The sequence below is a fragment of the Oncorhynchus tshawytscha genome, linkage group LG05, assembly GCF_018296145.1.
Source record: "Oncorhynchus tshawytscha isolate Ot180627B linkage group LG05, Otsh_v2.0, whole genome shotgun sequence".
In the NCBI taxonomy this organism is placed as follows: Eukaryota; Metazoa; Chordata; class Actinopteri; order Salmoniformes; family Salmonidae; genus Oncorhynchus; species Oncorhynchus tshawytscha.
Window position 1 is genome coordinate 74,064,607 of NC_056433.1, and position 23,788 is coordinate 74,088,394.

General features: G+C 43.4%; 2 protein-coding genes and 2 non-coding genes across 10 annotated transcripts; 3 read left to right on the plus strand and 1 right to left on the minus strand.

Annotated features, from left to right (window-relative positions):
* The first annotated feature begins 6,900 nt into the window (after window positions 1–6,900).
* On the plus strand, window positions 6,901–12,480 carry LOC112251352 (aldo-keto reductase family 1 member A1-B). Of its 3 annotated transcripts, none has more exons than XM_024422284.2 (9): window positions 6,901–7,054; window positions 8,011–8,112; window positions 8,235–8,354; window positions 8,683–8,834; window positions 9,141–9,336; window positions 9,865–10,064; window positions 10,632–10,704; window positions 11,315–11,401; window positions 11,710–12,480. In XM_024422284.2, the coding sequence occupies exons 2-9, from the start codon at window positions 8,017–8,019 to the stop codon at window positions 11,773–11,775; spliced, it is 990 nt and encodes a 329-aa protein (XP_024278052.1). In that variant the 5' UTR covers window positions 6,901–7,054; window positions 8,011–8,016; the 3' UTR covers window positions 11,776–12,480. The 3 variants fall into 3 exon arrangements, 2 of the variants coding, with proteins under 2 accessions (XP_024278052.1, XP_024278051.1); XM_024422283.2 differs by lacking the exon at window positions 6,901–7,054 and adding an exon at window positions 7,782–7,923; XR_002953657.2 differs by lacking the exons at window positions 6,901–7,054; window positions 10,632–10,704 and adding an exon at window positions 7,781–7,923.
* Window positions 12,481–12,877: 397 nt separating this feature from the next.
* On the minus strand, window positions 12,878–12,950 carry trnar-acg. Its single transcript has one exon. It is a non-coding gene; the product is annotated as a tRNA-Arg (tRNA).
* Window positions 12,951–13,186: 236 nt separating this feature from the next.
* nasp (nuclear autoantigenic sperm protein (histone-binding)) lies at window positions 13,187–21,396 on the plus strand. 5 transcript variants are annotated; one of them, XM_024422286.2, is made up of 15 exons: window positions 13,187–13,370; window positions 14,373–14,417; window positions 14,559–14,672; window positions 16,405–16,485; window positions 16,598–16,707; window positions 17,046–17,321; window positions 17,606–17,652; window positions 18,640–18,713; window positions 18,822–18,895; window positions 19,242–19,430; window positions 19,749–19,915; window positions 20,158–20,232; window positions 20,375–20,449; window positions 20,806–20,928; window positions 21,227–21,396. In XM_024422286.2, the coding sequence occupies exons 1-15, from the start codon at window positions 13,333–13,335 to the stop codon at window positions 21,257–21,259; spliced, it is 1,521 nt and encodes a 506-aa protein (XP_024278054.1). In that variant the 5' UTR covers window positions 13,187–13,332; the 3' UTR covers window positions 21,260–21,396. The 5 variants fall into 5 exon arrangements, with proteins under 5 accessions (XP_024278054.1, XP_024278055.1, XP_024278056.1 ...); XM_024422287.2 differs by having other exon boundaries at window positions 13,188–13,370; window positions 17,046–17,315; XM_024422288.2 differs by lacking the exon at window positions 20,806–20,928 and having other exon boundaries at window positions 13,188–13,370.
* On the plus strand, window positions 19,513–19,643 carry LOC112251882. The gene has a single exon (XR_002953750.1). It is a non-coding gene; the product is annotated as a small nucleolar RNA SNORA16B/SNORA16A family (small nucleolar RNA).
* Window positions 21,397–23,788: the final 2,392 nt, after the last annotated feature.

Consider the following 23,788-nt stretch of genomic DNA (forward strand, 5'->3'; position numbering starts at 1 on the left):
TAAAGGAATAGAATTAAGAATATATAAATACTTGGGCGAGCAATGTCAGAGCGGCATAGACTAGGATACAGTAGAATAGGATAGAATACAGTATATGCATATGAGATGAGAATTGCAAAATAGGTAAAAGTTATAATGATCTGACCCTTTTTAAAAAAATTTCACCTGAAATTACATACCCAAATCTAACTGCATGCTCAGGACCTGATGCAAGGATATGCATATTCTTGATACCATTTGAAAGGAAACACTTTGAAGTTTGTGGAAATGTGAAATTAATGTAGGAGAATATAACAAATTAGATCTGGTAAAAGATAATATAAAGCAAAAAACATGCTTTTTTTGTTTCATCATCTTTGAAATGCAAGAGAAAGGCCACAATGTATGATTCCAGTTAAGGCACAATTGAGATTTTGGCCACAAGATTGCAGCAGTGTATGTAGGAAGACCACCAAAAATTCTGTAATTTTAATCCCAAACTACAACCTTTTCAGACAAGATAGAACTGCCAAAGGGGGCGGTGTTGCAATCTACTGCAAAGATAGCCTGCAGAGTTCTGTCCTACTATCCAGGTCTGTACCCAAACAATTTGAACTTCTACTTTTAAAAATCCACCTCTCTATTAAAACAAGTCTGTCACCGTTGCCGCCTGCTATAGACCACCCTCTGCCCCCAGCTGTGCTCTGGACACCATATGTGAACACCATATGTGAACACCCCAGCCATCCTACAATCTAAACTTGATGCCCTCAATCTCACACAAATTATCAATGAACCAGGTACCTCCCCAAAGCCTTAAACACGGGCACCCTCATAGATATCATCCTAACCAACTTGTCCTCTAAATACACCTCTGCTGTCTTCAACCAAGATCTCAGCGATCACTGCCTCATTGCCTGCATCTGTAATGGGTCAGCGGTCAAACGACCTCCACTCATCACTGTCAAACGCTCCCTGAAACACTTCAGCGAGCAGGCCTTTCTAATCGACCTGGCCGGGGTATCCTGGAAGGATATTGATCTCATCCCATCAGTAGAGGATGCCTGGATATTTTTTTTAAATGCTTTCCTAACCATCTTAAATAAACATGCCCCATTCAAGAAATTTAGAACCAGGAACAGATATAGCCCTTAAACAACACAAAAACATCCTATGGCGTTCTGCATTAGCATCGAACAGCCCCCATGATATGCAGCTGTTCAGGGAAGCTAGAAACCATTATACACAGGCAGTTAGAAAAGCCAAGCAGAAATTTGCTTCCTGCAACACTAACTCAAAAAAGTTCTGGGACACTGTAAAGTCCAAGGAGAATAAGAACACCTCCTCCCAGCTGCCCACTGCACTGAAGATAGGAAACACTGTCACCACTGATAAATCCACCATAATTGAGAATTTCAATAAGCATTTTTCTACGGCTGGCCATGCTTTCCACCTGGCTACTCCTACCCCGGTCAACAGCACTGCACCCCCCCACAGCAACTCGCCCAAGCCTTCCCCATTTCTCCTTCTCCCAAATCCGTTCAGCTGATGTTCTGAAAGAGCTGCAAAATCTGGACCCCTACAAATCAGCCGGGCTAGACAATCTGGACCCTTTCTTTCTAAAATGATCTGCCGAAATTGTTGCCACCCCTATTACTAGCCTGTTGAACCTCTCTTTCGTGTCGTCTGAGATTCCCAAAGATTGGAAAGCAGCTGCGGTCATCCCCCTCTTCAAAGGGGGGGACACTCTAGACCCAAACTGCTACAGACCTATATCTATCCTACCATGCCTTTCTAAGGTCTTCGAAAGCCAAGTCAGCAAACAGATTACCGACCATTTCGAATCTCACCATACCTTCTCTGCTATGCAATCTGGTTTCAGAGCTGGTCATGGGTACACCTCAGCCACGCTCAAGGTCCTAAATGATATCTTAACCGCCATCGATAAGAAACATTACTGTGCATCCGTATTCATTGATCTGGCCAAGGCTTTCGACTCTGTCAATCACCACATCCTCATTGGCAGACTCGACAGCCTTGGTTTCTCAAATGATTGCCTCGCCTGGTTCACCAACTACTTCTCTGATAGAGTTCAGTGTGTCAAATCAGAGGGTCTGCTGTCCGGACCTCTGCCAGTCTCTATGGGGGTGCCACAGGGTTCAATTCTTGGACCGACTCTCTTCTCTGTATACATCAATGAGGTCGCTCTTGCTGCTGGTGAGTCTCTGATCCACCTCTACGCAGACGACACCATTCTGTATACTTCTGGCCCTTCTTTGGATACTGTGTTAACAACCCTCCAGGCAAGCTTCAATGCCATACAACTCTCCTTCCGTGGCCTCAAATTGCTCTTAAATACAAGTAAAACTAATACTAATCAAACGATCGCTGCCTGCACCTGCCCGCCTGTCCAACATCACTACTCTGGACGGCTCTGACTTAGAATACGTGGACAACTACAAATACAGTGCCTTGCGAAAGTATTCGGCCCCCTTGAACTTTGCGACCTTTTGCCTCATTTCAGGCTTCAAACATAAAGATATAAAACTGTATTTTTTTGTGAAGAATCAACAACAAGTGGGACACAATCATGAAGTGGAACGACATTTATTGGATATTTCAAACTTTTTTTACAAATCAAAAACTGAAAAATTGGGCGAACTGTCAGAAATCCATCACTCTTCTCAACAAATTGGATGCAGTCTATCACGGCAATCCGTTTTGTCACCAAAGCCCCATATACTACCCACCATTGCGACCTGTACGCTCTCGTTGGCTGGCCCTCGCTTCATACTCGTCGCCAAACCCACTGGCTCCATGTCATCTACAAGACCCTGTAGATTAAATAAAATCAAACTTTATTTGTCACATGTGCCGAATACAACAAGTGTAGACTTTACTGTGAAATGCTTACTTACAAGCCCTTAACCAACAGTGCAGTTCAAGAAGAGTTAATATTTACCAAATAAACTAAAGCAAAAAATAATAAAAAGTAACACAATAACATAACAATAACAGGGCAACATACCAGTACCGGTACAGGTTAGAGATCATTTGTACATGTAGGTAGGGGTGAAGTGACTATGCATAGATGATAAACAGCGAGTAGCAGCAGTGTACAAAAACAAATGGGGGGGTCAATGTAATAGTCCAGCGGCCATTTGATTAATTGTTCAGCAGTCTTATGGTTTCGGGGTAGAAGCTGTTAAGGAGCCTTTTGGTCTTAGACTTGGCGCTCCGGTACTGCTTTCCGTGTGGTAGCAGAGAAAAGTGGTAGTGGAGCGCCAAGTCTAGGACCAAAAGGCTCCTTAACAGCTTCTACCCCCAAGCCATAAGACTGCTGAACAATTAAATTGACTTTAGTACATACTGTCAAAAGGCTGCATTCTGCAACAGATGTATGGGCGGGAGTAACAGCAACCTAATTTGGTTGACATTTTACATAATTCAGGTGTTCCAATCTTGTATTGTCATACCCAAGGAGACTCGATGCTGTAATCGTGCCAAAGGTGCTTCAACAAAGTACTGAGTAAAGGGTCTGAATACTTACAGTGGGGCAAAAAAGTATTTAGTCAGCCACCAATTGTGCAAGTTCTCCCACTTAAAAAGATGAGAGGCCTGTAATTTTCATCATAGGTACACTTCAACTATGACAGACAAAATGAGAAAAAATAAAATAAAATAAAAATAAATCCAGAAAATCACATTGTAGGATTTGTAATTAATTTATTTGCAAATTATGGTGGAAAATAAGTATTTGGTCACCTACAAACAAGCAAGATTTCTGGCTCTCACAGACCTGTAACTTCTTCTTTAAGAGGCTCCTCTGTCCTCCACTCGTTACCTGTATTAATGGCACCTGTTTGAACTTGTTATCAGTATAAAAGACACCTGTCCACAACCACAAACAGTCACACTCCAAACTCCACTATGGCCAAGACCAAAGAGCTGTCAAAGGACACCAGAAACAAAATTGTAGACCTGCACCAGGCTGGGAAGACTGAATCTGCAATAGGTAAGCAGTTTGTGTGAGCAATTATTAGGAAATGGAAGACATACAAGACCACTGATAATCTCCCTCGATCTGGGGCTCCACGCAAGATCTCACCCCGTGGGGTCAAAATGATCACAAGAACGGTGAGCAAAAATCCCAGAACCACACAGGGGGACCTAGTGAATGACCTGCAGAGAGCTGGGACCAAAGTAACAAAGCCTACCATCAGTAACACACTACGCCGCCAGGGACTCAAATCCTGCAGTGCCAGACGTGTCCCCCTGCTTAAGCCAGTACATGTCCAGGCTCGTCTGAAGTTTGCTAGAGAGCATTTGGATGATCCAGAAGAAGATTGGGAGAATGTCATATGGTCAGATGAAACCAAAATAGAACTTTTTGGTAAAAACTCAACTCGTCGTGTTTGGAGGACAAAGAATGCTGAGTTGCATCCAAAGAACACCATACCTACTGTGAAGTACGGGGGTGGAAACATCATGCTTTGGGGCTGTTTTTCTGCAAAGGGACCAGGACGACTGATCCGTGTAAAGGAAAGAATGAATGGGGCCATGTTTCGTGAGATTTTGAGTGAAAACCTCCTTCCATCAGCAAGGGCATTGAAGATGAAAAGTGGCTGGGTCTTTCAGCATGACAATGATCCCAAACACACAGAAGGAGTGGCAACGAATGAGTGGCAACGAATGAGTGGCTTCGTAAGAAGCATTTCAAGGTCCTGGAGTGGCCTAGCCAGTCTCCAGATCTCAACCCCATAGAAAATCTTTGGAGGGAGTTGAAAGTCTGTGTTGCCCAGCAACAGCCCCAAAACATCACTGCTCTAGAGGAGATCTGCATGGAGGAATGGGCCAAAATACCAGCAACAGTGTGTGAAAACCTTGTGAAGACTTACAGAAAACGTTTGAGCTCTGTCATTGCCAACAAAAGGTATATAACAAAGTATTGAGATAAACTTTTGTTCTTGACCAAATACTTATTTTCCACCATAATTTGCAAATAAATTCATTAAAAATCCTACAATGTGATTTTCTGGTTTGTACATGTAATAAAATGTGGAAAAAGTCAAGGGGTCTGAATACTTTCCGAAGGCTCTGTAGGTACCATGACTTGAATGGGAATTGTGTCAAAAATACTAAAACATTGTCAGGGAAACTAAACCAAAGCATGGCTTGCTGTCATAGCTTGTCCTTGTCCATAGACTGTGTACAGGGTAAGAAAATCAATGATATTTTGACATTTAAGTGAACAATCCCTTTAAGCAAGCTAACTCAAAGCTAGCTTTAAAATCTAATTTGATTTGTGGCCTCCCGAGTGGCGCAGCGGTCTACAGACCTGGGTTCGATCCCAGGCTATGTCACAACCGGCTGTGACCGGGCGGCGCACAATTGGCCCAGCGTCGTATGGGGTAGGGAGGGTTTGGCCGGCGGGGCTTTACTTGGCTCATTGCGCTCTAGTGACTCCTTGTGGAGGGCCGGAGGCCTGCAGGCTGACCACAGTCATCAGTTGAAGAGTGTTTCCTCCGACATTGGTGCAGCTGGCTTCTGGGTTAAGCGGGCGGGTGTTAAGAAGCGTGTTTTGGTGGGTCATGTTTCGGGTTGGCTAAACCTTTGCCTCTCCCGAGCCCATTGTAGCGATGACACAAGACTGCAATCACAAAATTGGGGGTAAAATATTGCTATTATAAACTGGTTACCAATGTAATTAGAACAGTAAAAACAAATGTTTTGTCATACCAATTAGTTTAAAACCAAGCAGTGGTTGGAGCAGTCCTCCATATGAATGAATGGAATTCTACAGTATTTCAATTAAATGTTACAAGAAAAAAATTACATATATTTAAGTATTATACTTAAAGGAAAATAAAAATTGAATTTTCTTTTTTTTTTTAGCTCACATAATATAATTTCAAATTATGCATTAAGATGTATGTAATAGAATAAAGGTGGCAAACACGAATGTAGACATTAATAAATACATTTCTATAGCTTCCAAAATATGTTTTTCTATGGTGAGGGAGTGCCAAGATGGAGGCGCGTTGGCTTCAACACAGCGCCCCCAAAAGGTAATCTAGTGTATATATAAATCAGTTGTTAAATCTAGATTGTGATAGCCATAGAGATATATAGAGGACTCATCTTTATATCTGTGATCGCACAGGCAGTGCCATTGAGGCTACAGCCCATAGGAATCCCCACCAATAAATGCCTCCATCTTGGCACTCCCTCACTGTTGTAAAAAACATTTTGGAAGCTATAGAAAATGCATTTATTAATGTCTACATTTGTTTTTACCACATTTATTCTATTACAGACACATTAATGCATACTTTGAAATTATATCATGTGAGTTAAACATACAAATAAAATAAAGATATTTTTTAAATATATATTTTTAAACTAATTTGTTTAGAGATTACTAATGGTACTGTCCCTCATTCATATGGTGGACTGCTCCTACTTGGGAGTGCCAATATGGCCATCCAGTGGCATCAAAGCCACTTAATGGCCAATGCATAGCATCAGAAATCTGGAGTTTATATACATAAGTGATCACCACCCAGTTGACTACTTTTACTACTTTAAAATGGCAGAAGTATGGTGGAAGCCCTCAATGTAAATGTCCATGTTAAAATGGGCTTTATAAACTGGTTGGTTCGAGCCCTGAATGCTGATTGGCTGAAAGCCATGGTATATCAGACTGCATAGACTGGTATGACAAAACATTTGTTTCACTGTTCTAATTACATACATTGGTAACCAGTTTATAATAGCAATAAGGCACCTCAGGGGTTTTGGGATATGGCTGTATCCAGGCACACCATGTTGCGTGCATAAGAACAGCCCTTAGCAGTGGTATACTGGCCATATATCACACCCCTCTGGCGTTATTTCTTAAATATCCATTATGAGTAGTCTATATATCTCTATGGTGACAGCCCTCTTGAATCAAACCCTGGAAACGGAAATATCAGCAAAATGAAGTCGGATTTTGTTGAACAGCTAAAATTTGACTATTTGTGGCCAGGGCTTTGAAGAAGAGAGTTATTCATTTTTTTGCAGATTGATACCAGTAAGTGGGATGTTTATGAATACAGCTGCTTGACGTTTTGTGCGACAGTGTGTGTATTTTGTTGGTTTCATTTCAATTAGGGTCCACTGACTGGGTGAATATGCAGCACATAACATCTACTTGGATCAGATTCTCAATCGTATATGTTGCATAAGGCAGGTGAATTGACTATCAAAAAATGAAAGGATAACGTTAAATCGCCAATAATAATGTAGAGGAAATGATACGTAAGTGACATCGAGATCATCATAGCACTGAATTACATTTGTATCGCTAGCTTCTTCAAGCATGCATGAAAGATTATTTATCGATGAAATGTCAATATTTTGGAATATTGCCTTTGAGCATTATCTAACTGATATCTGGCATTGCACCTCTGACAGACAGGAACATTTCTATCTTTGTCCACCCTACCTCGTTTATTACCAATAGATTGCAGACATGCTTTGGTCTGACCGCAGCCGGTTTCTGCTCCAGATTACGCATCGTGATTATTGATCAGATTCGATATTTCTACTGGCCATGGTAATGAAGCTATTGTTATTGTATGACATTTCACAATGACAGTTTGATTTAGCTGAAATGGTATCAATACTATTAGCTGAGAAAGAGTACAGTAGTAGGGTCCAGGTGTGGTCAGGTCTCGTGCAGCTGTTGACACAGAAACGCGAATTTCCACCCATGCGTTGGTCAGGAAGGAAGTCATGTGATAGTCAGCAGCAGTTCATATGAGTCATGGGCAGGAGGCTTAGTGGAGTGTGCTAGTAGACAGGAGGCCCCAAAAGCTGAAAGTTTCAACATATATCTCGCCTGTTAGGCCCATAGACTTACAGGCAATGCAAACCAGTGATCTGAAGGACACAATAAGAGTAAGCCACTTCACAATATTGAGATGCACAATGTGAACATCACAAAGGCTTTACCTGACTGACATCTTGATTCTGCTCTGTCTTCAGGTACACATGGCAGTGGCAGGTAAAAACGACTTTGCAGTTCTCAACACCGGGCGGAAGATGCCTCTCCTTGGGCTGGGAACATGGAAGAGTGAACCTGGCAAGGTAGGTGTTAATCTTTTTGATCAAATATTTCTCCTAACTCATCTCCAGTGTAGTATTAATATTAGCTTGCTGTTTGGGTTTTTGTAAGCAGTGGTTGTCTTGTTGGGTTGACTGTATTCCAGGTTAAACAGGCAGTAATCTGGGCCTTGCAGGCTGGCTACCGTCACATCGACTGTGCTGCCATCTATGGCAACGAGGTGGAGATCGGAGAAGCTCTGCAGGAGACACTTGGCCCTGACAAAGTAAGTCAACACCAAGGTTGCGTCCCAGATGGCACCCTAGTCCCTAATTTAGTGCACTACTTTCGACCAGAGCCCTATAAACATGGTATCTAAGGCTTAGTACTATAGACTCCATTGGCAGATACTGAGATGGACAGAGTCAGTCTGTTATTATTGTGCTAGCTGGACAAAGTCTTGATAGTATATTTGGCATGTGAATGATTGAAATAAGTTACGAGCTAGCCAGGAGTCAAACCTCAAATTTGTAGTCAAGACACATTGCACTACTGGCACAATGATGGGTCAAAAGGTTTGTGTGGTCTTTGTTTACACCGGTCTCTGTATACAGGCCTTGAGGCGAGAGGATGTGTTTATCACCTCCAAGCTGTGGAACACACAGCATCACCCGGAGGATGTGGAGCCCGCTCTGCTGAAGACACTGAAGGAGCTGAGTCTGGAGTACCTGGATCTATACCTCATCCACTGGCCCTATGCCTTCCAGTGAGTAGCCTCCATGGGATCTGGCCTACTCAACATTGCTTCTGTTATAAAGAGGCATAATAACTGGCATTCGTGAACATGTTACAGCAAATAAATGTGTAGAATTGTCAGACAGAATTTCCTTTTAATTTCAATCTGATTTGGGTACACGTGCTATTACAATTTTTCTGAATGATCTATTCACATTACAGTGGCTGTGTAGTTAAACTAACTCTATGGTCCTATTGAATTTTTAAACCATGTACATGGGTCATCATGACTGTACAGTTAACATTATGCCTGCTCTTCCCCTTGTCTACCCCACAGACAAGGTGACGCTCCTTTCCCCAAGTCGGAGGACGGCACCCTGCTGTACGACGACATCGACTACAAGCTGACTTGGGCTGCCATGGAAAAGCTGGTGGGAAAGGGCCTGGTCAGGGCTATCGGCCTGTCCAACTTCAACAGCAAACAGATAGACGACGTTCTCTCCGTAGCCAACATCAAACCCACTGTGCTTCAGGTAAGGAGATATGTGGCTTATGCTGACTGTGCATACATTATTCCTTGCTACCTATCTAAAGATCAGTTGGGCAACGATTGAAAAAGCTTCTGAGCTAGACATGAGTCTAACCTAGAATCTTCTGATCTGTAGCCAGACATGTTATACATTGTGCCACTAGCCTATGATTGTATGTTTGTCTCTTCATCACTGCCACAACCAGTCTTCTCTCAGGCTACTGTCCATCTTCCAATATCCTTTGCATATAACCCTCCACCTACTGTCTCTTTGTCCCTGTCAGAAATACAGCAAGTGTTTGTTGACTGTTAAATACTACAACATATGAGTGTTTGGTTTATGAGCTATTTTGCTAGGTAGGGAGTTCTTGATATGTGGCATGTGCTGTGTGTACATTATTCCTCCCTACCTTAGGATCAGTTGAATAAATATTGAAAAAGTTTACCAGGAGTCAAACCTAGGATCTTTGTATCCGTAGTCATCCATTGCACCACTAGCCCACTGCCCACTGTTTGTTTCTCTGTTTTCCAGGTGGAAAGCCATCCCTATCTGGCTCAGGTGGAGTTGCTGGGACACTGCCGGGACAGAGGCCTGGTGATTACAGCGTACAGCCCACTGGGGTCACCGGATCGGGCATGGAAGCATCCTGATGAGCCCGTCCTCCTGGATGAAGCAGCAATCGACACCCTGGCCAAGAAGTACAACAAGTCTCCAGCACAAATTATCCTTAGGTGAGTAATGTTCTATAATGTTCTAGCCTAGAACTCTTTACACAATGATAACCCAGCATCCCCATGTCATATACAAATGCCAGGAATAAAGACACCTGAAATACACTGAATAAGTACAGAATATAAGTTGATATTCTGCCATGAGCCTATCAGCAGGTTCCACAACTGAGAAGTGATGAACACATCCTCTCGCGTCAGGGCCTGTACAGTGAGACGGGTGTAAAATAAACACACAAACAAGAACACACACCTTGCCTTTAGCCAATAAGCGCGTTAGTTACGCAATGGATAACGCGTCTAACTACAGATCAGAAGATTCTAGGTTCTACTCCAGGTTAGCTCGTAACTATTATCTATCATTTCCCAATTCCTCTTTAGGTAGGCAGGATAAATGTACCAGTATACACAGCACATACCAAATATATTAAGACCTCCCCACCTAGCACAATAATGAATTAAATAAATGACTAAAACAAACAGTCATATGATCTAGTGGTCAGATCCTGATTTTCATGTAGACAATTTTTCTCTCCAAATTAAACCATGCACATCTTGTCTCTTTGCTAGATGGCAGACACAGCGAGGAATAGTGACGATCCCTAAAAGTGTGACAGAATTTCAGATCAAAGAGAATATTCAGGTGGATATTTTATATTTTTTTGTTATCTAAGCCTATTTCTTCACAAGTATTGTGGTTTTGTAGTATTCTATTGTATGATGACAATCTATAATTGTAAATTGGTGCACAATTCAGTCTACTACTACTACTACTACTACTACCCATCTCATAAAACTGTTTGCAGAAGTCCCATCATGTAGTCATGTAATAATGATTTATTTGACTAATGAGTGTATGCCCAATCTAAATGTGTATGCATCCTCAGGTCTTTGACCCTAATCTAAATGTGTGTGCATCCTCAGGTCTTTGACCCTAATCTAAATGTGTGTGCATCCTCAGGTCTTTGACCCTAATCTAAATGTGTGTGCATCCTCAGGTCTTTGACCCTAATCTAAATGTGTGTGCATCCTCAGGTCTACGCCTAATCTAAATGTGTGTGCATCCTCAGGTCTTTGACCCTAATCTAAATGTGTGTGCATCCTCAGGTCTTTGACCCTAATCTAAATGTTTGTGCATCCTCAGGTCTTTGACCCTAATCTAAATGTGTGTGCATCCTCAGGTCTTTGACCCTAATCTAAATGTGTGTGCATCCTCAGGTCTACGCCTAATCTAAATGTGTGTGCATCCTCAGGTCTTTGACTTTACCCTGGAAGCGGAAGAGATGAAGTGTATAACAGCATTGAACAGAGGCTGGCGCTACATTGTACCAACTATCACAGTGAGTGGATTTAGAGCTCTTCTAGTGGTATATATGTGTACAACAGAAGTGAGACCAGAGAGTATTGTTATTGAATTGCTATGGGTTATGTGATGGCCAGCTAACAATAGTTAAATGTGGTATAGTGAGCTGATACTATATCTGTGGTATGTTATCAGCTGGTAGAAGAAAATAAACTAAATGTGGTGTCTCTCTTGACATTTCACCATAAAGTTTTCAGTGGGTTAGTGGCGCAATGGACTGCGGATAAGTCAATTCTAGGTTTGACTCCTGGCTAGCTTGTAACTTTTTTTCAATTGTTGTTGCAGGTTGATGGGAAGCCCGTCCCCAGGGATGCAGGACATCCACACTACCCCTTCAGTGACCCCTATTGAGCAATTCCCCACTCTGCTGCCCTATTTTGTGCCTTGGGAACTCACTCCCCTTCCTCAACCCCCTCCAAGGCTGTGTCCCAATTCCATTAAATGTCTTCCTCCTTCCTAACCACTGATTTGATAAGGGAAAAGAGGGCCATTTAAGCAGGGCTGCCCAACACTCTTCCTGGAGATCTACAGTCCTGTGGGGTTTCAGTCCAACCCTAATTTAACACACCTGATACTACTAATTAGCTGCTCAACAAGACCTTAACTTGCTGAATCAGAACCGCTAAATTAGGGTTGGACTAAAAACCTACAGGACAGTAGATCTCCAGGAAGCGGGTTTGGCAGCCCTGGCTTAAGGGGAAAGAAGGTTGTGGAAAATCCATCTCCTTTCAGATCATTGGTCATGGTGGTGTGGGGTGACAAGAAAAGGGGTATTTTTGAGAGTATTGGGACATAGCATGTTCTTCATAATATTTTTTTGTTTGTTACTGCCCTGTTTCCTTTTGTGACGAGGAGTAATTACAATGCTTGTTTACCAGGAGGGAAAACTATGAAGGGAGAGTTAACATGCAGAAACAGTCTAACAACTCTGTCTGACCTGCTTTTGGACTCTGGCTGCACAAAAGCACTGAAGTGACATGTTTATGGATATGCAGTGTTATGTTTTAAACTAACTTGCCTACTTAAATAAAATAAAAATGTTTTGTATTTTAAATATATTGAACCCATCTATCACCTTGCTGCCCAGTGCTTACAACCGACTCAACATAAAGAGATATTTCCTACTTGCAAGTCCATGAGTAGCTTGAGCTTCTTATAAAAATAAAGTATACTACACATATATAAAATACATTTAAAAAATGTGTATATATATATAGTACACAGCTGCACAGGCATTCTGATGTCCCAGTCATGAAGACATCCCTGGACCTCTTGATGAAAGCAGGATTCTTGACTTTTAGAACATTTCGATGTTAGCTTATGCTTATTTTATTGTGCTGGGTCTTGCTATATATATATATATATATATGGTATGTGCTGTGTGTACCTTTACCAGTCAATTATTATTTCTAACTAACCGAAGTCAAAGAGCATGTGGGACATGAAAAAGATACGAGCTAGCCAGGAGTCGAACCTAGAATCTTCTGATCCGTAGTCAGACGCGTTATCCATTGCGCCACTAGCCCGCTGTAGGACGCCTAATTCAATAACGATATATATTCTGCACATAATATATTTTATCAGGTTCTAAAATGTATTGACGTTTGGTATTTACCAGCAACAAAGTTGGCTACATGCAATGGATTGATTGATGATTAGTTGAATGGCCTTTCAGATGATCGATCAAGCAATGATTCTAATAACGTTACATTGTATCATGGTAGTTCCCCTTTAAATGTAATCTCCCGCGTTCAGTGAAATTCAAGTTGAAAGTTCAGCGGAAGCGTTACACCGTGTCCGTATTTAAAAGCGCCAACAAAGTGAAAGAATGAACAGGCGCTAAACCTGATATATTCCTGGACACATCTGTGTTAATTTACACGAAATAGTCTCAGTCGCTTCACTAACATGCCTGAGGAAACAGCAGCTGCTTCAAACTCTGCAAGGTGAGCCCACTTGTGTGTGCCTTCGCCTATCCACCTCTGCTTTGTTATCTAGCCTTTGTTCTGTTTGTTTGCCTACAAGCTACAGCAGCGTTTTTAAGTCGTGGTGTACTACAGATGACTTGTTAGTCAACGTTAATTAACAGTTATCTATAGAGAAATTGTTCCCATGCACCATAGCAAGACGTTCCGCTCCACGGCCAGTGGCGGCCAACTAGCTAACGTTGCTAAGTAACGTTACACTTAACCCAAAGGTTGGCGCTAGCCGCAGATGAAACGTTAGCGTAGTCTTACGGTTAGCTAGTTTGCATGAATACGAATTGCATTACATTAGCAGAGTAGCTACAGTTCACTCGAATTTGGCGATGTTTTGTTGCACTTAAACGTTCATTTTCTTGGCCAACGTCAGCTTTAATTAGTTAACTACCTACTTTAGCCAGCAACGTTCGTTAGCCCGAACTGGTTAGATAATTATCTTTGCTTGCTAACGTTAGTTGCATAGAAAAGTAGGTAGCTAGCAAAGCAAGGAGCAATTTCACCTACCAATACTCAAATGCACGTGCTAGCTGCGGTGACCTGTGGTAGCTAACTACGAACAGTTTAAAAAGCTTTCCTAAACGTAAACTACGAAGGCCACTTTTTAGCTATTCGGGTGTTTGAACGCAAACGCCGTTTAAGTGAATTCGGTGTAAACTTGGAATAAGAAACAACTTATTTTTTTGCAACACTCGTTACCTAGATGGCGGCACTCCCGAGAGGAACACTTGCGTTCGAAGCAGGTTTTAAAGACGATCGGATAGAAATTGTCATAGACAAATCTCAGTATGGGTATCGACAGACGAACGAGGTTGTTGCTCCAAGGGTACCTTCAGCCCTTGCGTCGGAAAAGGTTTAAACCAGGCATCTCAGCAAAACTTTGGTTTTCACAATGGACTTTTGTTTTAAGTTATTTAGACTAGACAACGTTAGTCTCTAATTGGCTGCATTAATGTCACTTTGTTTCAGCATGGAAGAAAAGTCCTGCTCTTCAAGTGCTGTTGCAGCAGACAGGTGAGAAACTGCACTTCCTGAATTTATACTGATTTTTAGGAAGTTTGACTTGTTCTTGAGTTCACTCCACAGGGACTTTTCATGCAATTGGTTTAAGTGAAGTACAAAAATATTATTTTGGTTGTCCGACGTGTACCACAGTTCAGTCGACGTGATGGCTGAGGCAAAGAAATTGATTGGTGCTGGGAACAGGCATCTGGTGATGGGTGACGTAGTTTCTGCAGTCAACGTGTTCCAGGAGGCTTGTGGCATGTTGTGAGTACTGAGACCAAATGACTTGGATTAACTGTGAATTTGAAGTGTTATGAGGCTCATTTATTGTGGATTTGATGTTAATGGAATTTTATCTTGACCTGATCCCATTGCTGGACAACTCATCCTAAAGTTAATTCTGTTATTCTCTCAATTGATACAAACTCAGCAAAAAAAAAGTCCTCTCACTGTCAACTAAATTTATTTTCTGCAACCTTAAAGTGTAAATATTTGAATGAACATAAGATTCAACAACTGAACAAGTTCCACAGACATGTGAATAACAGAAATGGAATGTGTCCCCGAACAAAAGGGGGGCTCAAAAGTAAGTCCGTATCTGGTGTGGCCACCAGCTGCATTAAGTACTGCTGTGCATCTCATGGACTGCACCAGATTTGCCAGTTTTTGCTGTGAGATGTTACCCCACTCTTCCACCAAGGCACCTGCAAGTTCCCAGACATTTCTGCAGGGGATGGCCCTAGCCCTCACCCTCTGCTCCAACAGGTCCCAGATGTGCTCAATGGGATTGATCTGGGCTCTTCGCTGACATACCTGTCTTGCAGAAAATCACACACAGAACAAGCAGTATGGCTGGTGGCATTGTCATGTCAGGATGAGCCTACAGGCAGGGTACCACATAAGGGAGGAGGATGTCTTCCCTGTAACGCACAGCGTTGAGATTGCCTGCAATGACGACAAGCTCAGTCCAATTATGCTGTGACACACGGCCTCAGACCATGACAGCCCCTCCACCTCCAAATCGATGCCGCTCCAGAGTGCAGGCCTCGGTGTAACGCTCATTCATTCATCGATAAACGTGAATCCGACCATCACTCTTGGTGAAACAATACTGTGACTCGTCAGTGAAGAACACTTTTTGCCAGTCCTGTCTGGTCCAGCGATGGTGGGTTTGTGACCATAGGCGACGTTGTTGCTGGTGATGTCTGAGGACCTGCCTTAAAATAGTCCTACAAGCCCTCAGTCCAGCCTATTGTGGACAGTCTGAGCACTAAGAGGGATTGTGCGTTCCTGGTATAACTCGGGCAGTTGTTGCCATCCTGTACCTGTCCTACAGGTGATGTTCGGCTGTACCGATCCTGTGCAGGTGTTAGACGTGGTCTGCCACTGCGAGGACAATCGGCTGTCTGTCCTGTCTCCCTGTAGCGCTGTCTTAGGTGTCTCACAGTACGGACATTGCAATTTATTGCCCTGGCCTCATCTACATGCTTCCTTGCAGCACGTTCACGCAGGGACCCTGGGCATTTAACTTTTGGTGTTTTTCAAGGTCAGTAGAAAGGCCTCTTTAGTGTCCTAAGTTTTCATAACTGTGACCTTAATTGCCTAATTTCTGTAAGCTGTTAGTGGCTTAACGACCGTTTCATAATTAATGAACAAGCATGGGAAACGGTGTTCAAACCCTTTACGAATATCTGAAGTTATTTGGATTTTTACGAATTCTTTGAAAGACAGGGTCCTGAAAAGGAGACGTTTCCTTTTTGCTGAGTTTATATTCAGTCTGAATCTGCCTTCCTAGACGTTTGTGTCAAAATGAGCGGTGTTGTATGAGAGAAATTCACAAATGATTGGATTGTCTCTTACCAGCGTATCGAAGTTGATCAGGTCATGTCTGCTGGCCCAACCATTTGTTGGCATACCAAAAGTTGCTGGGGAGGGAGGCAAATCCAGACTAATGGTGAAGATCAGCCAGTAAATGCTGTATTCCCTTCTCCCTCAGGGCTGAGCGGTATGGGGACACTGCAGATGAGTGTGGAGAGGCCTTCTTCCTGTGTGGGAAGTCTCTGCTGGAGCTTGCCAGGTAAGTGGAAGTAGGATACTGCATGTATTCAGTTTGCAGTTAAACAGCTGTTGCCAGCACCATGCTCTGAGTTATGTATATTCAAATTAAGTGGCTGCTTGTGGTGGTGCAGGATGGAGAACACTGTCCTGGGTGATGCTCTGGAGGGAGTCCCTGAGGAGTCATCCGAAGAGGGGGAGAAGCAGGAAAACTCCAAGTTTGAGAGCGCTGACAACTTGGATGGTGAGCAGTAGCTTCTCAATGTGACCACCATTTTGTTCACGGCTGCTTGTTGCATTTCTCTGGTACAATTGACTTGTACAGTGCCAAACTTGCTTGTTTTGTTGGTAGGTTAAGTGTCATTATGACATTAGCATTATAGGTCAATGGGCAAGGTGGTGCCCTCTAATGGCAGTCTTATATCTGAGGGAATGGGCCACATACACCAGTCTGCTCATTTCACTGAGGGGGTGGTGGGGGACTTGTTCGTGGTCTGGGCGCAGAGGGAGATTAATTTTTACATGCGCTCATTAATAGCATATTAGTGAACAATGTTACACGGTTTCATGCATCTGGTTCAGAGGAAACAAGGGACGAGCTTCGAATGCAGGTCTATGATGCAATGGCTGAGAAGGAAACCAGTCATGGGGAAGCTGGGGCAACTGAGCCAAAGGGGAAGATGGAAGCAGAGGAAGAAGGTGCCGCTGAGGGTGCTGCCAAGTCTCCTGTCAAGAATGGGAACGATCATTTGGAACCTCCTGTGAATGGGGTGGAGAAGGCTCCTGAAGGGAAAGCGGAAGGTGTGAAGACTGAAGAGCAGAATGGAAATGGCAAAGAAGTTGAGGAAGAAGGTGAAGGTAGACTTGGTGTAGGACTGTTTGGGTGCACCACGTGGATTGGGAAAGAAGGACGTGATTAAATGTGGATTTTGCACAATTGCTGTTTAATCTACAGTAGGGCTGTAAAGGGATTGTAAATGAACTATTCTCTTGCAAATTGAAGTTTTACACTGCATCGTTGCACTTCTGATGTCACATTACTACTAAAGACAAGCTTTTCTTCAGTCTCTGGTTATGTACAGTTATTGGTTTTCCTGACACGTGCAACTTAGGCTTACTGTTCTTTTGGCCTCCACCCTTAGATGATGATGATGATGATGATGAAGGGGAAGGCACTGCTGAAGACAAGGTAAGAACCCTTTGTCACAATGAATTTATGAAGACTCACTACATGACCTAAAGTATGTGGACACTGTCATTCTATCAATATGGAGTTGTTTCCCCCCTTTGCTGCTATAACAGCCTCTACTCTTCTGGGAAGGCTTTCCATTAGATGTTGGAACATTTCTGTGTGGACTGGCTTCCAGTCAGCCACGAGCGTTAGTGAGGTTGGGCATTTAGGCCTGGCTGCAGTCAGTGTGCCAATTCCTCCCAAAGGTATTTGACTGGGTTGAGGTCAGGGCTCTGCAGGTCAACCAAGTTCTTCCACACCGATCCTTACAATTTATTTTATGGACCTCTCTTTGTGCATGGGGCATTGTCATGCTGAAACAAAGGGCCTTCCCTAAAATGTTGCAATAAATATGGAAGCACAGAATCATCTTGAATGTCAGTGTATGCTGGAACTAAGGGGCCTAGCTCGGACCATAAACTGCTTCAGACATTCTTCCTCCCCCATTTAACTTTACAGTTGGCACTATGCATTTGGGCAGGTAGTGTTTTCCTGGCATTAGCTAAACTCTGATTTGTCCATTGGACTGCCAGATGGTGAAGTGTGATTCATCACTAGAGAACAAGTTTCCACTGCTCCACAATGCAATGCCAAGCGTCTGCTGATCTTAGGCTTGTGTGCGGCTGCTCGACCATGGAAACCCATTTCCTGAAGCTCCCAACAACCGTTATTGTGCTGACGTTGTTTCCAAAGGTAGTTTGGAACTGTGCGTTACGATAGACAATTTCTACTCTTCAGCACTTGAGTCCCTTTCTGAGTTTGTTGCTTAACACTTTACAGCTCAGCCTTTCTTGCTCTTAGACATTTCCAGTTGACTAGGGCAGTTCTAGCAGGGCAGAAATCTGACTTGTTGGAAAGGTGGCTAAAATAGCCAAATCTACTAAATTGAAGGGGTTGTCCACATACTTGTGTGTATAGTGTTCTAACTCTTCCCATATCTTGTAGGAGAGTGAAGAGGAAGTAGGTAACCTGCAGCTGGCCTGGGAGATGCTGGAGGTTGCCAAGGTCATCTATAAAAGGTAAACTCAGCCTCCGTGTGCTCCCTGTAAAAGTCTGTCAAACTTTAGTGTACATGATTTCCATGGATTAACTTTCACCTGCTTCCCCTTACCACCTCATCCAAACAGGAAGGAGAATGAGGCGGACCAGTTGATGGCAGCTCAGGCCTATCTGAAGCTTGGAGAAGTTGGTGCTGAATCTGGTATGTTTGTGCTGGTCCTTGTAGGGTCTATAATGTTTTGCTACAGCATGCCCTATTGAACACAGCCATGTAGTTATTTTGACTTTATTTCAGATCAGCTTGCCCTTCCCTCTACATGTTCCCTGAGTACCCCCCCAACAGTACATGTTTTTGTTGTAGCCCTGGACAAACACCTTGGTGATTAGTTGAATCAGGTGTGCTTGTCCAGGTTACAGTAAATGTGTACTGTTGTGGTTACTGGAGGAGGAGCAGGGTGAGGAAACCCTGCTCTACCTCGGGTCTTAAATCCTTGCACCACATGACAGATGTTTGTAGTTGTAATCACTTCATGCGCTGCTTCTCCCAGGTAACTACCCTGCAGCGGTGGAGGACTTCCAGGATTGCCTGGCCCTGCAGCTGAAGCACCTGCCCCCCCACAGCCGTCTGCTGGCTGAGACTCACTACCAGCTGGGAATGACTTACTGCTACATAGGCCAGTACAGCCAGGCCATCCAGCACTACAGCAGCTCTGTCAAGGTCATTGAGGGCCGCCTGGGTAAGATGGATAAATATTGTTATTTTTTAGCAGACTTAGACTTTAGTGTTTCAACCCACAACCTAGGTGTTGCTAGTCCAATGTTGACCCTTATCGAATCCGCTTCGGCCTACTATCCCAGCTGAGTTGGTTAATGAACCAAAAGCATATTTTACTGACTGTTGCTGTTGGGTTTCTTGTATCTTATCAGCAACAATTTGGGCGAGGACATTCACTTTTTGTACTTGATTCAAAGCTACCTGCGCAGTCATGATACAGCATTAGCTATGACATGTCAATCTCTGACCTGTCACTTGCATACCTTGTTTCTGTGTCTAGCCATGCTCCAGGGGGTGCTTGACAAGGGTGAGAATGGTGCTGAGGAGGGGAAGACTGAGCTGGAGGAGCTGAAGCTGCTGCTGCCTGACATTGCTGAGAAGGTGGAGGACGCCAAGGAGAGTCAGAGGACGGCAGGATCGGCCTCCGTGGCCATACAACAGACCCTGGTGAGACTACCTGTGGGATACTGGCTAGGATCAGTGTAGGTCGTCAAACGGGGAGGGTCTTGTCCAAGAAATGCTCCTTTTAATCTAAAATGTGTCCTAATGACTATTACTTGGTATAGCATTTCTAGTAAATGTTTATTTATTGATCAAGGAAGAAGTCCAGTCCACTTGACTTCTAATGAGAAAGTTGAGGCTCCAGCTAGTTTTTCCAATTTGATCTATGGGTTTATGATCTCTTCCAGGCCGGGGCCTCTACTTCATCTGCATTCCCAGCTTCAGCAGAAAAAGGTGGACCATCAGCATTTGAAGCCAGTCAGGTAATTTTTGTCTATTTTTGAAGTCTATCTTAAATGTTTCTTGCACCTGGAATGAAACCTTGTGCCAACTGAAACAAATGACTTATGTCAGTTAAGTAAGCAGGCTGATGTTCATGACCAATTCCCTTGTCCTGTGTTTCAGACCGCTGTCACGTCAGCAGCTGGTGGTGGGTCCTCCAACTCTGCATTAGACATTTCCCACCTGGTCAGGAAAAAGGTGAGGTGCTCCTGCTTGACCGCTAACTCTGCTACTTACTACTAGTCCCAGCCTGGGGTGGCAGTGATGATCCTGGTCTATAGGTTACTGTGCTCTGCCTGCGACTAGTACACTCAAGTCCAATCAATCCATGCCCCCGATACTAGTATGTTGCATGAATTTCTTGCGTTCTCTTAGTTCTGAGGGTGACCACTGCCCCAATGGTGGTTTCTTTGCTTTCATGCCGCTCTCTCCTTTTGAGCGTTATTTTGGTTGTGGTGCAGTGGCTTTGATCGTGTGGCAATGTCAGAGCAGGTTACAGTAGAGGTGAGGGAGGTAGTGTTGAGAACCTGACTTTGGTTTGTGTTCCTGTACAGAGGAAAATGGAGAGCCCCATAAAGGACACAGATGCTAAAAAGAACAAGCAGGAAACTACAGTTAATGGCAGCGGCGACTCCGGCTCTGCCAGCAACGAAGTCCAGGAGAAAGGGGCACAGGAGGCGAGTTGATAGGTTTATAACTCATTCTCAGTGGAGTTGGGTGCAGCGCAGGAAATTGGTATTGGTGGTATCTTGAGGAAAGGGACTGCAGTTTTTTTCTTTTTCCCCATTTGAACAGACCGGAGTGCTATGACAAACTCGTACAGGTTTCATAAATCCTCCAACTGAATAATCTCAACAGTATTAATGGACCCCTGACAGGGATGGTAGGTGTTTCTGGATTAAAGCGGTGTTCAGGCGTTTAACTTTCTGATCTACTAATGCCGTTTGATTACTTTTCTTCCTTTCCCATACATAGCCTGCCAAGCCGTCCTCTGACTCTTCTGCGTGATTTGACTTCCTGATCATCCAGCCAGCAGAGCATGTCTGTCCCCTAACACTTGTTTCTGTAAATATGAACATTCTCTCACTTGCTGACATTGTTTTTGTATACTTGTAGTAATAAAGTTCAATATTTGCATATCTGAATCGCTTGTCTTCAGAATTCTACTTTTGGTTAGTTTAATTTGAACTTTAAAAAAAAAAATGTAGGTACCAAGTGGTTAGTCATTTGTCTGGGTAGAGTTTAGTGACACTACTGCCTCTGCCAACAGTCCTTGGCTGTGGTGTAGCTGTTGGCATGTTTTCCCATGGTCTGATGCACAACCTACAGGGAGGTCATCTGACTTTTTCAACAAGAAATATCAGTATCTAGATTGCTGTACATGATGCTTGTCTGTATTGAGGGCAGACCCAGTACGGGGTGGTGGCGTGTATGAGCTGGCTGGGCTATCGCTGGTCTGGCTTGGGGCTATAGCAGTCAAAGGTTAACTAGGATATGTGTCCAAGTAGGATCAGGGTTAACAAATGAATCTTAACATAGACATATCCTATGGGGTCACAAGAACACATTTAGGACCAGGGTAAGGACTCTTCACCTCACCACATGGTACAGACATCTGGCTCTGTACCTAAAGATGTGACGTGATTACATGTTCATAAGTGAATGTATTTAACTTATCACAGGCCCCATGAACAAATTACTGTAGGACTTGATTGCTCTCTGCCACCATGCATTCATTACAACAGTACCTGATGGGTAGGTGCTCCAGAACTTGCACTTCCCATTTGCTAATGCATTAAGAACAGCTAGGACAGACCATTGCATGGGAAATGTTACAGAAGGGAAGCAATCAATGCCTGTATTTAGCAAAACATTATTCCATTTAGTCTCACACTTGTTACACTCCCTTTCCTTTCGCTCTGACCTGTGATGGGGAGCACCAGCATTGGTGCCCCTTGTGGGGGGTAGTAGTCTACGCTATAGGAATCATGTTTCAGGACTCCACTGATCCTCTGACGGTACATAACATGCTGGTGGGACACCTTCCTGTAGAAAGACATCCACATTGATAGTGTAGAACTTTACAGGTGCCTCGGCTTGTTTTCTAAGCCCGGAGGTCTGTCTACTGGCAAACTTTACTAACACCAATCTTAGGCAAAGCCATACTATAAAGCTAACAAATATTGCTAGCGATTGCCAAGAAATGTATTGCCTTGAAATGGAACTTGGATTCCTCCCTGCCAGTTGCAATGTGGCTATCGGAAGTTAATAGTTGTATCCCTTTGGAGAAAATCACTTACTGCTTGAGGAATAAGTTAAAGACATATTATAGAATTTGGCAACCTTTTGACTATAGAGAGACTTCCCCCCACATCTCATTGAATCTATAATCCTCACAATGTTTCACACGTAATGTATATGTATCCTACGGCAGGTGATCCAATGTCTCATTTTTTTATTGTTTATTTGTTACGTTTGTCTGTTACTGTCACTTTGGCCTATCTTTTCACTTGTTTTGAATGTTCTTAATTGGAAAATGCAAAACTAAAATATTCAACAAAGTCTAAAGCAATCCAGTCTGAACATTGTGTTCAGACCCCTTGACTTGATCCTCATTTTGTTACGTTACAGCCTTGATCTAAAATGAAATCAAATCAATCTACACACAATACCCCATGACAAAGTGTGTTTGTAGAAATTTTAGCAAATGTGTTAAACTGAAATGCCTTAACAGAAGTATTCAGACCCTTTGCTTTGAGACTTGACATTACGCTCCAGTGCAACTTCTTTCTATTGATCATTGTTTTGGAAAGGCACACCTCAGGTCCTGTAGTTGACAGTGCATGTTAGAGCAAAAACCAAGCTGGGGTTGACGGAATTGTTCGTAGAACTCCGGCACAGGTCTGGGGAAGGGTACCAAAACATTTCTGCAGCATTGAAGGCCCCCATTCTTAAATGGTAGTTTAACTACCAAGACTCTTCCTAGAGCTGGCTGCCCAGCAAACCTGAGCAATCAGGGGAGAAGGGCCTTGGTCAGGGAGGTGACCAAGAACCTGATGGTCACGCTAACAGAGTGCCTCTGTGGCATCTTCCAGAAGGACAAACTCTGCAGCACTCCACGGTCGAGTGGCCAGACAGAAGCAACTCAGTAAAAGGCACCTAAAGACTCTGGCCATGAGAAATAAGATCAGGTCTGATGAAACCAAGACTTAACGCCAAGCGTCACATCTGGAGGAAACCAGGCCCAATCCCTACGGCGAATTGTGGTGGCAGCATCGTGTTGTAGGGATGTTTTTTTTTCAGCAGCAGGGACTGGGAGACTAGTCAAGATGACTGGAATAAAGTAAAGAGAGCTCCTTGATAACCTGCTCCAGAGCACTCAGGACCTCCGACTTGGGTGAAGGTTCACCTTCCAACAGGACAATGCAGGAGTGGCTTGGGGAGAAGTCTCTGGGCCACTCAAAGACATTCAGCCACAGCCCGGACTTGAACCCGATCGAACATCTCTGGAGAGACCCGAAAATAGCTGTGCAACGA